This window comes from Capsicum annuum, chromosome 3 (genome assembly GCF_002878395.1).
Source record: "Capsicum annuum cultivar UCD-10X-F1 chromosome 3, UCD10Xv1.1, whole genome shotgun sequence".
Lineage (NCBI taxonomy): Eukaryota > Viridiplantae > Streptophyta > Magnoliopsida > Solanales > Solanaceae > Capsicum > Capsicum annuum.
Genome location: NC_061113.1, coordinates 21,266,694 through 21,281,617, shown reverse-complemented (window position 1 = coordinate 21,281,617; position 14,924 = coordinate 21,266,694). Strand labels below are relative to the sequence as shown.

The 14,924-nt window shown below is 32.0% G+C and overlaps 1 protein-coding gene and 1 long non-coding RNA gene across 5 annotated transcripts; both read right to left on the bottom strand.

The window, feature by feature from the left end:
* Nucleotides 1-327: 327 nt before the first annotated feature.
* On the bottom strand, nt 328-2,867 carry LOC107864174 (protein IQ-DOMAIN 19). The gene is made up of 4 exons (XM_047409176.1): nt 2,128-2,867; nt 1,796-2,032; nt 819-1,490; nt 328-701 (listed from the first exon to the last, which is right to left on the bottom strand). The coding sequence occupies exons 1-4, from the start codon at nt 2,593-2,595 to the stop codon at nt 681-683; spliced, it is 1,398 nt and encodes a 465-aa protein (XP_047265132.1). The 5' UTR covers nt 2,596-2,867; the 3' UTR covers nt 328-680.
* Nucleotides 2,868-7,912: 5,045 nt separating this feature from the next.
* On the bottom strand, nt 7,913-14,370 carry LOC107866460. 4 transcript variants are annotated; one of them, XR_007053467.1, is made up of 7 exons: nt 14,088-14,370; nt 11,078-11,136; nt 10,805-10,962; nt 10,588-10,711; nt 10,001-10,159; nt 8,317-9,177; nt 7,913-8,220 (listed from the first exon to the last, which is right to left on the bottom strand). It is a non-coding gene; the product is annotated as an uncharacterized LOC107866460 (long non-coding RNA). The 4 variants fall into 4 exon arrangements; XR_001672950.2 differs by having other exon boundaries at nt 10,001-10,136; nt 14,088-14,369; XR_007053468.1 differs by lacking the exons at nt 7,913-8,220; nt 8,317-9,177 and adding an exon at nt 9,786-9,888 and having other exon boundaries at nt 14,088-14,358.
* Nucleotides 14,371-14,924: the final 554 nt, after the last annotated feature.

The window sequence follows — 14,924 nt, the reverse complement described above, 5'->3', positions numbered from 1 at the left end:
ACTACGCAGTAAGAAGCGTATTTCCTTCCTTTTAAAGGGAGATTACGTTGTGCGAACCCACATTAGTCGAGAATCGAACATCAGCTGAGAAACCATAAAACTCGCAATTCAAATGTCCTTACCCCCTTTATAATTTTCTTGATATTCTATACTCCTGTATGATTTCCAATGTTATCCTCAGGATCTTGACTAGTTCACTCTTCAAAAAAAGAGCAAATTCTAATTTTTAATATCTTAAAATTTGCATTCATGTACTTGAAAGAAACAAGAACAAAAGATACTCATATTTTGCATTCATTTACATCATATTAATAAAATCATATACTATTTCAATAGCGAAATAACACCTTCATCAAAGGAATAAAATATATTACTAGTCAAATCTTCACCACACCCATAAAAAAAATAAGTAATGAGTATGAACAACTTCATGCATTACAGTTAAAAAAACACAATTAAACACATAGAAGCAAAACAACTAAACATAAAATTTAAAAGTAGATAACTAAACAAAGAAATTGAACTTTACACGTAAAAAGCTTTAATACTAGAAATAGAAAATTTGTCAAAATTACTTGACATGTTTTGCACTTAAGAGCTCCTTTTGTTAATTTACTTTCTCCAATTTTTCCTTTTTCTTGCTGAAGATTGGCTCTGCTGATCCATTATGTGATAAGCAATTAGTACCTATGTTCTTGAACCTGAAATCATAAACAAAAAAAATAAATAAGAAAAGATGAAATAAAATTCTTTCATACTGTACGTATATAAAAGTTGAAGTATAGTATGTAGAGTTGTAGCAAACGTATTGTACTTACATCGAAGCCAACAAGTGATCTGCAGTAATTAGTGTGAGTAGTAAGGACACTGCAATTTGATCCACATTCACTATCTTTGATTGAAATGTTTGATTTATCAAGCTTGATGGACCAAGGATACTGATAACTCTGTGCTGTGGATCCAACATGGGAAGATGATCTCTGCATTCTCACAGCCCTTGGAACGTTTCGCCCTTCTATTGATGGCCTTCGTCTACTTGGTTGTCTCTCGAATGACTCAGGACGTTGTTTTGGTGCACTGTGGGATCGTGCTTTAGCCATCGAGGACTTAGTATTCGCCATGTAACTTGGATAAAACGGGTACTCATTGTAAAGGGATTCAGGTTCTGCATACTCTGAACGAGCATATGAGAATGGGATTCTAGATGGATCGGGTTTTGAATACGCGTTGCAGTATTGCGGGCTGCTTTGAGCTGTGGGGTACGAGTAGTCTTGGAAGTGGCCACTGCAGGCTCTTGGACTTTGATCTGTTATGGCTGATGGTGCTGGAGAGATGTGTTGATATTCTTGATTTGTATATGCCTTGTGTGTTGAAAATCTGTGTTCTGTTCTCTCTGTTTGGCCTTGATTTGAATAGCTATTTCTACTCTTTGTGCTACCCTTTGATTCACCTAAATCCATTTCCACAATCTTGATGTCCTCTTCATAATCCTAATGGTTCACATTGACCAAAAGGAGCATTACACAAAAGGGTTCTTCGTATGATTAATATAACATATAAATTGTGTGCACTAAAGCAGGGCCGGACCACAAGGGTCTGTTGTACACAACCTTACCTTGCAATTTTGCAAGAGGCTGTTTCCACTGCTTGAACCCGGATGTCTTGGTAACATGGCAACAACTTTACCGGTTATCCCCTTCCAGCATGAAATTGTGCATCAAAATGTTTTGTTTATGAGTGTTCAAGAAACATTCTTGATATTCTGATGGAAGGAAAATGAAAAAGTGAGACATACTTGATATGAGTGTCTGAATTTGTTGTCCTGTGTAGATTTTCTGTGAACAGATTGCCTTGGATTATAGGGATTTTCATCTTCAGACATTCTTATTCTTTGGGCTCGAGCCCGAGCTTGAACAGTTACTAATGCTTGCATACATCTCAGAGTAGCAGCAGCCTGTTTTCTCACTAAATGTCCTCTTACCAAGGCCTGCAACTTCACTAGTCCTTTTAGTGCATTCAAGGCTTTTCTTGCCTGTAGAGATTACCAATGCAACAGTTGCATAAAAAATGTAATCTTGGAAGTTAGATAAGAAAGAATTGTAATGAAAAATTGGAAATTGTTATTACCAAATAACCGCGGAAAACTGCTTGAATCTTGACAGCTGCATCCTCTTCGAGGACAGAAGCTCTGGTAGCAGCAGCAGTGAGTTGGATCGCTGCTGCTGCTGCCTTGGCAGCGGCCACAGCTGCATCAGCAGCTGCGGCCGTGGCAGCAGCCACAGCCAAGGCATGCTTTTTATGGTCATTGTCCGAATCAATAAATTCCAGTTTTGTTGGTGGTGGGGTGGTGGCGACGACGTCGGTGCCACTCAAATCCATCTGACCTGGTTGTGTAGATGATGACCTCCTGAAACTCCACCTCTTCTTATCTTTAGGAGTTGTTGAAGGGACTGAAATTGGAGTTGTTGGATGCTCATTGCTAGTTATAGAATTTTGATGATTGCTACTTGTGTTCTTTGCTCCTTCTAATTTGTCTTTCTCTTTATCTTTTTTCCCTATCAAGAAACTCTTTATCCACCAACCTGTTTTCCCCATCCTTTTCACTATCTTGTAAACTGGCAATGCATGATGAAAGGAGCAAATGAAGAGGTGTAGCTAAGATGTATAGATAGAAAGCAACAAATGATGTGGTTGGAAGATGGTGTATATTTTTAACTTCTCTATTGATATGTCTGTATCCTACTTCAATGAATGATCAGTTGCTTTGAATAACAGTTTGGCCTTTTTTATTGAAGCAAGAATTCAATGTACTACTCTCTCCGTCCTTAGCAATAATCACGTACATTAAGAAATCAACAATTACTATGCATAGTTTATTAAACTACCCCTATTTAATAAAAGTCTCTTGAAAATTAAACATTACTACTCACTCCGATTCATTCTACTTGTCACTAATTTCTTAATTGTATTTCTACTTTTACTTATTATTTTTGACATATCAAGAAATGACAATTTCCTTTTTTCCTTTTTTACCCTTAGTATTAATTATTTTTCCTTCAAATTAAAATGCAAACATTATTTAATAGGAGTACTATGGTAAAATAATCATGTTAATAATTGTTTTTTTCTTAATCAGTGTGCTAAGTCAAATTGTGACAAGTAAAATAGAATGGAGGAAGTATTAAGAAGATAAGAGTATGAGGGTATAGTTGAAAAGACATACTCATTTCCGTCTTGAATTCCTAAAATAACACTTATTCTGGATTTTTTTTTACTAAGATGACACTTACTTATAACGGAGGGAGTATATGCCCAGTTGTTAAATACTGTTGCATTATATCTTCTATGATTTGCTGTATTAACCACTTATAAAAAGTACTAACATGATCAAGTTATTGTCTTGATTCTCTTTAAAAAAATGGAGGAATATAGGTCATGTGAGGAAAAGAAACAGCAAGGAAATTCCCCCTATTAAAGCCAAGTTGTAAACTTGTGGGGAGACTATGGAATTTGATTCTTTACCCATAGGTGGATCTTTCTTTTCCATCACCTACTTTTTACTCTCTTTTTTTTTTTCAAATGCACCCATTATTAGGGGTTTAGATCAGGATAATTAGGTAACTTCAATTTATTTATTCACCTTTTCTGATGCCTATAGTTATTTTATGAAAAGCCCATGTGGAAGTAAAGTCAATGAACATGCAAAATCCTTGTAAAGTACTCCTAGTCAAGATTGGAAGTGCTAGGTGCCACTAGGTTGTGTTGCTTGGATAGGATGGGATGTTGGCTCTATTTGAGTTTATTTGTGTACACACACTGTGTGTTTGGTATGGACAAAATAATATTTAATATTTTCTAGGAAAATAAGTTTTTTTGAAAACGGGTTTTTTGATAGAAGTGAAAACAAGTTAGTTCTGTAAATGATATTTCACTCCTCCCCATCCTCCAACCAACACATCCTATCTCACCCCCACTCCCAGTCACAGCTCCCAACTCTGCCACTCCCACACCCCTACTCCATCCTACCCCGCTGTATTTGTGTCGATTATATATAAACATTTTTTAATAACATTTTCTATTTACTTATCCAGCATTAAAAAAAAAAAATAAGAAACCTCTTGCATTGTGTCAAGTTATTATAGCGACCTAGAAAACAAAACAGACTAAAAACATAAATGTTTTTTTTTTAATTTTAGGCCAAAGTCATTGATAGGCGCTCAAACTTGTTGTCAAAATTCATTTAGACATCTAAATTAATGCATGTTCCTATTAGGCCCCTAAACCCCCCAAATTTTGTTTCAATTAGATATTTTTTACCTACATGGCACTACGTGTGCAGTGCAAACGCAGGAGGCGCGTGAATAATATTTTTTTTTTAGTGAATTCCAAATAAAAAGATGCCAAGTGGCATGTGGGCCCCAAAAATTATTAATAAAGCAAAATTTCTCTTTTAAAAAAAACTCAATCATTTCTTTCCAACCCCCACCCACCCCACACCTCGCGACACCCACTTGATATCCATCTTCATCTTCTTCCTCTCTTTTTTTTTCCTTACCCCCCCCCCCCCCTTTAAAACCTCCCTTAGGTCATCGTCTTCACCCCACCCCATATCATCGTCTTAACCCCACCCCATCTTCTTCATCCCCAACCTAGTTGTCGTCTTCAACCCTTCCCGCGTCAAATATAACATAATCACAGTAGAAAACAAACCATTATATTACTGCAAAAATGAAAACCATGAAAATGCTCATAATATTAAAGGTGGCTGCAATTTTATTTTGCAAAAATTGTCGAATTTTGAAATCAAAAGGGAAACGAAGAAATCAAATAGGAACGAAGAAATTTTGAATTTTTTGGGATTGGATCAATCAAACGACGGACCGAAAATCAATTCCAGCGAAATTTTCGTTGAAAAAATCTCGAAAAAGGACCAAATCTCTCACCAATTCACTATTCCGATCGTCCTCTTCCCATTTTTCAGTCCATTTTTTATCTTCTTCTCCTTGTTTTTGGCCTTCTCTGATCTGCTCTCCCTCTCTCAATATTCCACTCTCGATCTTTTTTTTACTGTGTGTGTGTGCTTTTTCCGATGTGAATCAGTAGTGTGTATTAAGAGATCTCCCAGTGTGTGTGCGTATAGAATCGTGAAGAAGCTCCCCTACTGTGTGTGAAAATCTGTGTATTCTCTAAAGATGAAGGGTGTGGGGGCAGGGGTGGTTTTTTTTATATAAAAAAAAATATTATAATTCTTTTAAAATTATAATTTAATTAGTTATAAAAAAAAATTAAATTATTTTTGGATTTAATGTCACGTGTTACTTTTTAATTCGTCATTTTTTTCACGTCATCGCGTGTGTGTTGCACACACTTCAGATTTTGGTTGATAGACAAAAAAAGACTCAATTCAAATAAAATTCGAGGATTTAAGGATCTGATAGAAACAGACTTTAATTTAAATTTTTAAGTGAATTTTGACAAAAAATTTAAGTGTCTATCATAACTTTGGCATTAATTTTATCAACATATAGTAGTACCGTATGAACCTCTTGAAAGAGGTGCCCCATGTGTCATCCTTTTCCAGATGTTGGGATTGATTACTTCCACTGTCATTTTCACCCGATGCTTCATGATCCAAGGTAGCTAAGGTCAATATTATATTAAAGTACTAATAAAAACTCATCCAAGTACTCTGTCTAGTCCATTTTAGTTACTATGCTTAGTTTTAGCATTAGTATTAATAGCTTTGAGAGTAATAGACATTTTTTATAACAAACAAGACCTAAATGTGAAGAATACATATACATAGGAGTGTTATAAATGGATAAAAACATTTTCTTTTTCATGGTCAATTACATTGCAAAAAAATTTTAATCGATAGTATCTTATTAGGAGTACAGGTTTCTTAAAAATAAAACAAATGACTTCTCTAATTTATACAAAGAAAACGAGTCTACAAGTGACATCATATTGATTATGTCTCCTCCATCCTCTAACGCTTACACTTCATTTTCACCCCCACCTACTATAGCATCTTCAAGAGAGGTCAGTCGTCAAGGGCTTAAAGAGGGTAGGGGCGGACCTAAGAAGTATTCGGAAGAGGTGATTAGGCAGAACATGACCCATCTTCAACTCACTAAAGATATAACTCTTGATAGGAAGATGAGGAGGTCGAGAATTAGGACAATAGGCTAGTATGTACGAATTCGAGTAGTTTGCTTTCCCATTCTAGGAGTATTTGCTACACTTATAATTCACAATCTTAGATTATTTGTTGATTGTTTCCCTGACCTTAGGGCTTAGCTAATGTATCCTCATGTTATTCTTACTACTTATTGTTGTTATCATCTGTTTGTGTACACATTATCCTATTCGTACCTTATTTGTAGAATTTTACTAGATATGTTATTGTTATTATTACTGGGTACAAAATTCAAAAAAGATATTTTTTTATCCTACCAAATACAACCATAATGTTATGATCATTTAGATTAGCCTGATTTTTATAAATGTTTACAACTTATTAAAGATATAAGGGTGTAATTAATAGTCAAAAAGCTCTTCTTAATAATAATTTCTTGTTCTCCAACTAAATGTACCGGGGGAGAAATATTTTTTTTCCAAGATACTTTAATTCTTCACAGAAATTTTAATTGCAAATACTTCCTTCGTTCTATTTTACTCATCCCAAATTAGGATGACACAACTATTAAGAAAAATAATAAATAATATGGCTAGTTTACAATAATACCCTTATTAAATAATGTTTATATTTTAATTTAAAAAAAAATAATTAATGCAAAGGGTAAATATAGAAAAAAAAACTATCTTCTCTCGATAAGTAAAAAAAAGACAAGTAAAATGAAACATCAAATTAGAAAATTTAGGACGGATAAAATGAAACGGGGAGTAATAATGATCTGAAAATAGTACACAGGAATTAATAATGTCCACATAAGTTTTAATTAATGCCAATGGGCAGTTGAAGGACTAGTTTTAAATATTTTTATGGTAAGGAGATATGGATAGCAGTCGGTGAATAGACATTTCCATTAATGTTTGGAAATAACACTCTAAATTGAACCAACATTCATTATGTTACTGCTTCATTTTTAATTAAAAATTTTAAGTTCGAATTATGAGTATGAGAAAAATTTAATTGGGAGCATAATTCTTAAAATGAATCCTGTAGTGAACGATTTAAAAATTAATCAAAACTTTAACGCGAATATCAAACACTTCGAGGAGAAAAGATAAACTCTAAATTAACTTTCTTCAAGACAGCCGCAGATGACATGAATTAGGTGTTTCAACTATTAATTTCTTGCTCATCTGTTTCACATTATTGATACTTTTAAGTGGTCCAGTATTTATTTATTTTTAGTTATGGCTATTGATCACATATTACTGATCATATTTAATTATAAAATATGTAATTCATAATAATTTTTATATATCTAGCTGAAATTGAGAATTCACTAACCAACTTTACTTTGAAAGTGAGACTTTTTGATACCCTTACCTGTTTGCTCATAAAAATTATTTACTTTTTGTATTGTTTGTTTTATTTAATTTTGTATGTTTAATCATGAAAGTTCTAAATTCTGAAGTTATATTTCAAATTTAGAAAATAATTTTAACTTGTTTTCTAACTTTTTATTTTTGAAGCTGTATTTAAATATATTCTAACTTGAACATTATTTTAAATATTTTTTATAAAATGTATAATCCAATATAATTTTGTCTTCAACTCCGATTACATAAATTTCAAATAAAGGAAAAGGTATTTAAAAACAATAGCCAAAGGCTCAATACTATTCGTTTTTCAACAAGTTTCACTCTGAAGAAGAATGTTTGAAATTTCTTAATCTTATTTTACTAGTGTGTCTGTGCCCGGGCAAAGATATAATTGCAGATAAAACAATTATATTTCATAATATGTGGTACAAAGAGTTATGTTTCATAATATGTGGAACAAAGATTACATTGTTATGTTGTTAGCTTGTGAAAGTACTACATATAACCATTTCTTGGTACAAATAGTGCCAAAGTTGAAAGCTAATGGTACAAGAGTGGTGCATTATTGTTGGTTGGTTGTAGAAACAATATTTTGTTGAAGACAGTGGTGGAGAACTAAGACTGGCTTTTGTGAATTGAACTTCTAAAACGTCTTCTTCTTTGGGTGTTATGTTGCAACATCACCTTCAACAGCTACCTATTTCACTATGAAAAAAGTAAAACAAGTTAAAAAAATTGTTAAAATATAAGAAAATGGTAGAGGAGTGTTTCTTGTCAATTAAAATTGTCAATTGAAAATACCTGCACTCAGGAAGGGACATCCATCTCCAGTACGTAGGTGTGTCAACCTAAACAATTGCTAGTGATATTGCAGCTAATAGGTAGCATTTCTTTCCATTGTGTTTCTCCAATGATAAATTTTGGATTTCATGGAAATATCAGTAACAATGACAATGTGCTGTCACATGTTAACTAAATTAAAAATGAAAAGCAATGACATCAAAAGTGTAGTGAAAAAAATGTAAACTGATCAAAGTGTTAATATTACTTAAATGGCCAATTGCAGATTCTATACAAGTGTGCCAACTTGTTTCATAGAATGTTAATGTTTTATTCCTGTTGAACATACAAAGCAACTTCGAATTTTTCACATAAAGATTGATATAAAGTTATAAACAATTGCAAACAGAGAAATAACAACTTTCAGTCTTATTTCATTATTTAGTTGACAAGGTATCAATTCTTTTATTACTACTTTGTTTTCATTTTTATCCTATTCGTCCAATTTATTCATTGAAGGTGAACTTTTTGTGCTTAGTGTCCACAGAGATCGTTAAGAATTTTATTCTTCACAATTTGTAAAATGAACCAACCCTCTGACTGAAGAATGAGAAACCTTATTGATGTAGTGACAGTGATGCAATGTGTCTTCTATAAATACTAACTTGCTACTCGTATAATAATTTCTCCTTTATTTTTTATCCGATCAGCATGCACTATGTTTAATACATACACCAATTTATAGTTTTCTTGTAAACTGATTACAAATTAGTCCATGACAGAGACAAGTTACTTGCTACAAGAAGGATCTTCCTTAGAATTATCATCGACCTTTTCAACTGTGTAAAGAAGAAGTTCAAAACTGAGGTTATGGAGCCACACCTGCAATATCGGAGATTTTAATTATAAGAATAAAATCAAGGATTAATCTATTACAACAGTGATTGAATTGATACAACAACATTAGACACAAATATTAGAGTTGTGCTTGTAGAATAGTTACCTCTATAGAAAAATAATGATAAATTTTTTGAGGAAAATAGTGATAGTGAGGGAACTCATACAAAACAACTAAGTTATTCGTTGAAGTGGTATACTTATTAACTTTGGTATAGGAAAGAAATAATAATAACAACATACATTAAAGTTATTAGTCAATAATAGAAAATTAAGACAATTGTCAGATTCGAAAATGGTTAAGTGAATGGACTGTATATTTGTAATAGATAAAAAAGGAGTAGATGAGAAAATATCAGATTGATATAGCAATAACTGACACTAATGGATTTGGCAAAAGGTCTATGATTATGATTAGGATCATGAAATAGCCAACTGCAAGCAGCAACAGATTATAAACAATTATCTTGATCAAGAAAGTCAATTCAAACGTAATTTTGTTGATGGATTTAACTAATATATGTTAACTAATGGTTATGAAAAATTACTTCATAATTATCAATTTCATAATGAAAAATTCATTTATTCTTTTGGTACCATAATTTGCTACATGAATTTAGTAGTTTGAAAGAGTTTTTATCAGAACATTCTGAGTCTTCAAATGCCTGATGTAAGCCAGTTCTGTTCTCTAAATATCTGAATACATTTGAAAGAGAAGATAGTTCAGTAATTTGTATTCTTTCAATACGGAATAATGATGAACTAAAGAAGGAAATGTATTAGAATGTATATTAAGAAAATAACTGACCTGTTGGGCCGTTAGGTAGATGATAGATGGTAAGTTGGTAGTTCTTTTCTCCAAAATCTTCACAGTGGTGCAAATCAGGAAGAACAATATTTCACAAAATTCACAAACTCCTTTGTTCCATAAAATTCAAAAGTAACTGTAAAAGAAAAGTTGGTCAACCTGCAAATATATTTAACAAGAATGAAAGAGAGTGTAATATAAGTAGTGAGAAAATAGTATAGTATAAATTATATTGAAGATATTATAAATATTGAGAGACAGAATATGAAAGCACTTTGTTGGCAACATTTTATTTTATTTTCATTGGAGTCGATGGCTCCATTTTTTGTTTCATCTTGAGCATGTTGTGGAGTTCACTTTGTTGTTCGTCTTGTTCAACAGAAGAAGTAAATTTATTTTTTTGCTTCTTTCTTCGTTCTTTGATATGAATTGTGGATGGTGCAGGAAGAGAGGGCATGATGTTTTCTTTTTCAGTACAGGCTAAAATGTGGACTTTTCCAGAGATTGCATGATCAGTGCGGGAAGCTACTTTTTTCACTTGTTGGATAATTATGTTGATGTGTATATTTGATGGTTAAATTTTTTACCTTAGTTGAAGTAAGCTCATAAATCTGTTCTGCTGTAAGAGATGATAATTTTTCTCCTTCTTCTCCCCTAATAGTTTCAATTATTGAGCCAGTGTCATCTTTCAGATTTACATCGAATCAACACCTGAAGTAGTATGGATTAGTACTTTAGTTAATAAAGAGAAATATGTTATTGATATTGTAGGTGTATGTGTGTATAGTATTAGTACCCACATACCTGGGACTCAGCATATTACTTTTATGACAATTCATGCAGTGAAATTTTTGCTTCTCTGTATTTCATACTTCCTGAGGACACTTTGGATAGCCTAAGACAAAGCAATGTTTAAGGCTGTTTGGTAGAATTATTTGTGCCTCTACTGTGAAAGCACAATCCTGTGGAGAAATGTTATTTACCATGACAAGGATAAATTTTACAAAGATTACATCCTTAGAGATAATAAGAATCTGTAATATAAATGATACTTATATCTGGCAATGGAAACATTACCTACTAAGTGAAAGACTGCACAATAGCACAAATAAAGAGTTTACGTATAAAAGTTGCAGCTGCGAAGAAAGGAAAGCAAATAAGAATTGAAGCCTATCAACATTCTTTATTTAAAACATCCCTTCTTATGTACAAAAATTATTCAACAAACAAATAAATCAGCTAAGACCAAGTTAAAGGGCACGTTTATCTATTATGTCCTAAAATTACTCAATAGCATTATGGAGAAATGCTTATAAATTCAACATGTTTAAGCTTCAAGTTCAATAAGAAATTGTCAAAAGTAATTGAAACTATAAAAGATGATTAAACTTGTTTGTAATACTCCTACTATACACTGATTTTTAAGCTTCAAGTTTAGTGGAAAGTTGTACAGAAGATGATTAAACTTGTTTGTAATACTACTACTACACACTGATCTTGCTTGTTTCAAAACCTAACATTATGAGAGGTATTGTTACTCAAGTAGTAAGGAAAAAATTGAACTCATGCTTATCTTCAAGGAACAGTCAATACAAAGTGACCTGTAAATACTTAGGCCCATGGTCACTGTACAAGAAGTATATATCCTTTAACAGAATTTTAAATCTAACTGCATATATGCACGAATTAAATTAGTAAGCACGCAGACAAGTTTTACCAACTGAAGCAGTATTAGGAGCTTAACAAAACACTAAATATGCAAGTGATAATTCACATATTCTTAGTTACAGGTCTTACTTACAGATAATATATAGCAGCAGACACATTCAAGAACCTAAATAAGTATGAGAGAACCAAACTAACTATCTATGTGCATAACCACCTCTTCAATAACAAAAGGATGTGTTGTTTTTTAATCAAATAATGTACATAATTAAAATTCCTGAAAGACATATTTATAATGCTATTTTGACCTGACTCATTATGTTTCAAAATAGACTAATTCTGAAAGAGGGAGAAGGGATGATCAGGAAGAAGAAGCACAGACGTGGCGGGTCAAGAAGTTGAAAAGATTAGGGAAAAGTTATGAAAGGCCAAAAGGTGCCCTTAGCTGGCCAAAAGGTTTCACTGACAGTGTAAAAGAATTTTCACTTAATCAATGTAATTTAACTATGTAAAGATATGTTAGGATATCATTTATCTAATTTTGTAGATTACTAAGCAATTTCTCACTCTTAATTTTCTATTACTACTTGTTGTCTCGTATGCCTATATTTCTTTTACTATCCTGCTATTGTTACTGTTTATGTCTTCACTAATGGTGCATTTTGCTTTCTTTGAGTCTAGGATCTATTGAAAATAGAATATCTACGACAAGATAGGGGTAAAGTCACATACACTCTATTCTCTCCAGACCCAGACTACACTGGATATGTTGTTATTATAATAACTTCAAAGTGTTAAAAGAGCTAAGCTATAAGGGTACACAAGTTATATTTGCTTAAGTAGGTTCCTTTTTGCAACAAATGCTCCTGGAGAAACTTGGCACATGGTTTTTTCTACTGAGGGTATGGACTTAACCTAACTCAGTTATGCCCAGTGAACTGTGTATTTTTTGAATCCATCTCACTAAGATCAATTGTGAAATGAATTATCGAAACTCCATCGTCGAGCTTAATTGGTTGATTAGTCCACCAGTGTGGAAATGGTCATTTTAGACTCTAACAAATACATTAATGTTAGTAATCCGTTTCAGTCTTCCATACTACAAACAGAAGATTTTACAAGTAGTAAAAAAATAAATTAAACCCATTCTTATTTTTGAGGTCTTACTTATAGATAATATATAGCACCAGACACATTCAAGAAACCAAATAAAGACAAGAGAACCAAACAAACTACGCATGTGCACAACTAGCTCTTCAATAACAAAAGGACGTGTTGTTTTTTAATCAAATTATGTACATAAGGAAAAGTTATGTAAGGCCAAAGGTGTCCTTGGCCGGCCAAAAGGTTGAAAGATCAAAAAGAAAACTGTTATAAGCAAGTCCAGTGATGTTTATTCTGGTCATGGAGTTGGAGAAAGTAATATGAGTGATGATGATGAGAATAAAATGGCCAACTTAGCAACTGATTACCTAGTAGGGATTCCAAGTGAAGATACTATTGGTAAGAAGGATTAAGTGTGTACTTCTACACACCCAAAGTTGGAGAGCATAGATGTCAGTTAAGGCCAAGTTAAAAGGTACGTTTATCTATTATGCTTATGCCTTAAAATTACTCAATAGCAGTATAGGGAAATGCTTCTAAATTCAATATGTTTAAGCTTCAAGTTCAATTAGAAATTTTCAAAACTAATTGAATCTATTACTCCTACTACACACTAATCTTTAAGCTTCAAGTTCAGTAAGAAATTGCCAAAAGTAATTGAAACTACAGAAGATGATTAAACTTATCTGTAATACTACTACTACACACTGATCTTGCTAGTTCCAAAACCTTACATTATGAGAGGTATCATTACTCAAGTAGTAAGAAAAAAATTGAACTCATGTTTATTTTCGAGAAACAGTCTACACAAACAGAAGATTTTATTTCACTCTATATACAAATAATAACACATACATACGCTTGTAAAAGTATCATTTCTTCTAGACTATGTTTCTTTATGCTATCGAGATGCCCTTAAGAGGAGATACACAATAACTTTAGACATGAATTCACCAATAGAAATCAATACCACAACAGTATCATACATTTTAGGCATGAATTCACTAATACAAATAAATAAAAAAAAGAATTTACCACAAGTTAAGAAAGCAAAAATCAATCAAAATTTTCAATTTTTTTCTTACCAGAAGTTGGGGAACCAAAAATCCCAGAAGTTAAGGAAACTAAAATCAATCGAAATCCCTAATTTTTTTCTTCGAAGAAGTAAAGGAGGCAAAAATCAATCAAAATTTGTTCACTAATAGAAATCAAACGCTGCAATTCTCTTCCAATTTTTTCACAGCTATTTTTATCTTTGGCTACGAAAAAGAAAAGGTCAGAAGAATTCACTAATAGAAATGAAAAAGAAATAACTTACCAGAAGTTAAAGAAGCCAAAATTAATGAAAACTCTAATTTCACAGCTATTCTCTTTCAATTTTTTCAAAGGTATTTTCTTTTTTAAGAACAAGGGAGAGTAGATTTTTTTGGTACAGGTATTTTCTTTTTTAGGAACAAGAGAGAGTAGATTTTTTTTTGTAACTAATATAAGGCAAAGTCAGTAAACAGATGAAAACAATAGTGACCACATATATTTTGTATATGTGTATTACATGGATAGCAAATTTAGGGGAAAAATCTTCATTGTAAAAGTAATTACGTAAAGACCATTCATATAGGACAAAATAATAGTAACCCAACTTTTCACTTATAAATAAGAGTAATACTTTTTTTCGTTTACTTTTACTTATTCATTATATGAAAATAAATATTTATTTTTGGGTGTTTCGTTTAAAAAATTAAAAGATACTTTATCCCTTTAAATTTATTTTACCCTTATTATTTATACTAATTATTTCTAAGCCATTGTTCAATAAGTGAGAGAAGCAATTATACTAAAAGTTAAAACTGATATAGTAAAATGATCATGAAATAAATACTTATGTTTAGTTCGTAGTGATTATTTACTCTTAAAAATAGTACAATTCTATGATTCATATAAAAATGAATATGTAATATGGGTAAATATCTGTTTTCCTGTTTATCATTGAATCTTGAATGTGTAATAATACCCATGTGAAGATATTGGGGTTACGAAGGTTAAAATATTTAATTTTAATCATCAATTTGAACATAGATTCTTCAAATATTTTGAATAAAATATTTACAAAATACATAAAATAATACAAACCCACATAACTATTGATTCAACATAT

Bases quoted from the DNA above. Each gene is read 5' to 3' on its own strand.
- LOC107864174 (XM_047409176.1), bottom strand. From the start codon at position 2,595: ATGGGGAAAACAGGTTGGTGGATAAAGAGTTTCTTGATAGGGAAAAAA. The intron at 1,491-1,795 runs GTATGTCTCACT...GTGAACCATTAG, and splicing joins AATTCAGACACTCATATCAA to GATTATGAAGAGGACATCAA. The intron at 702-818 runs GTAAGTACAATA...TTATGATTTCAG, and splicing joins GATCACTTGTTGGCTTCGAT to GTTCAAGAACATAGGTACTA.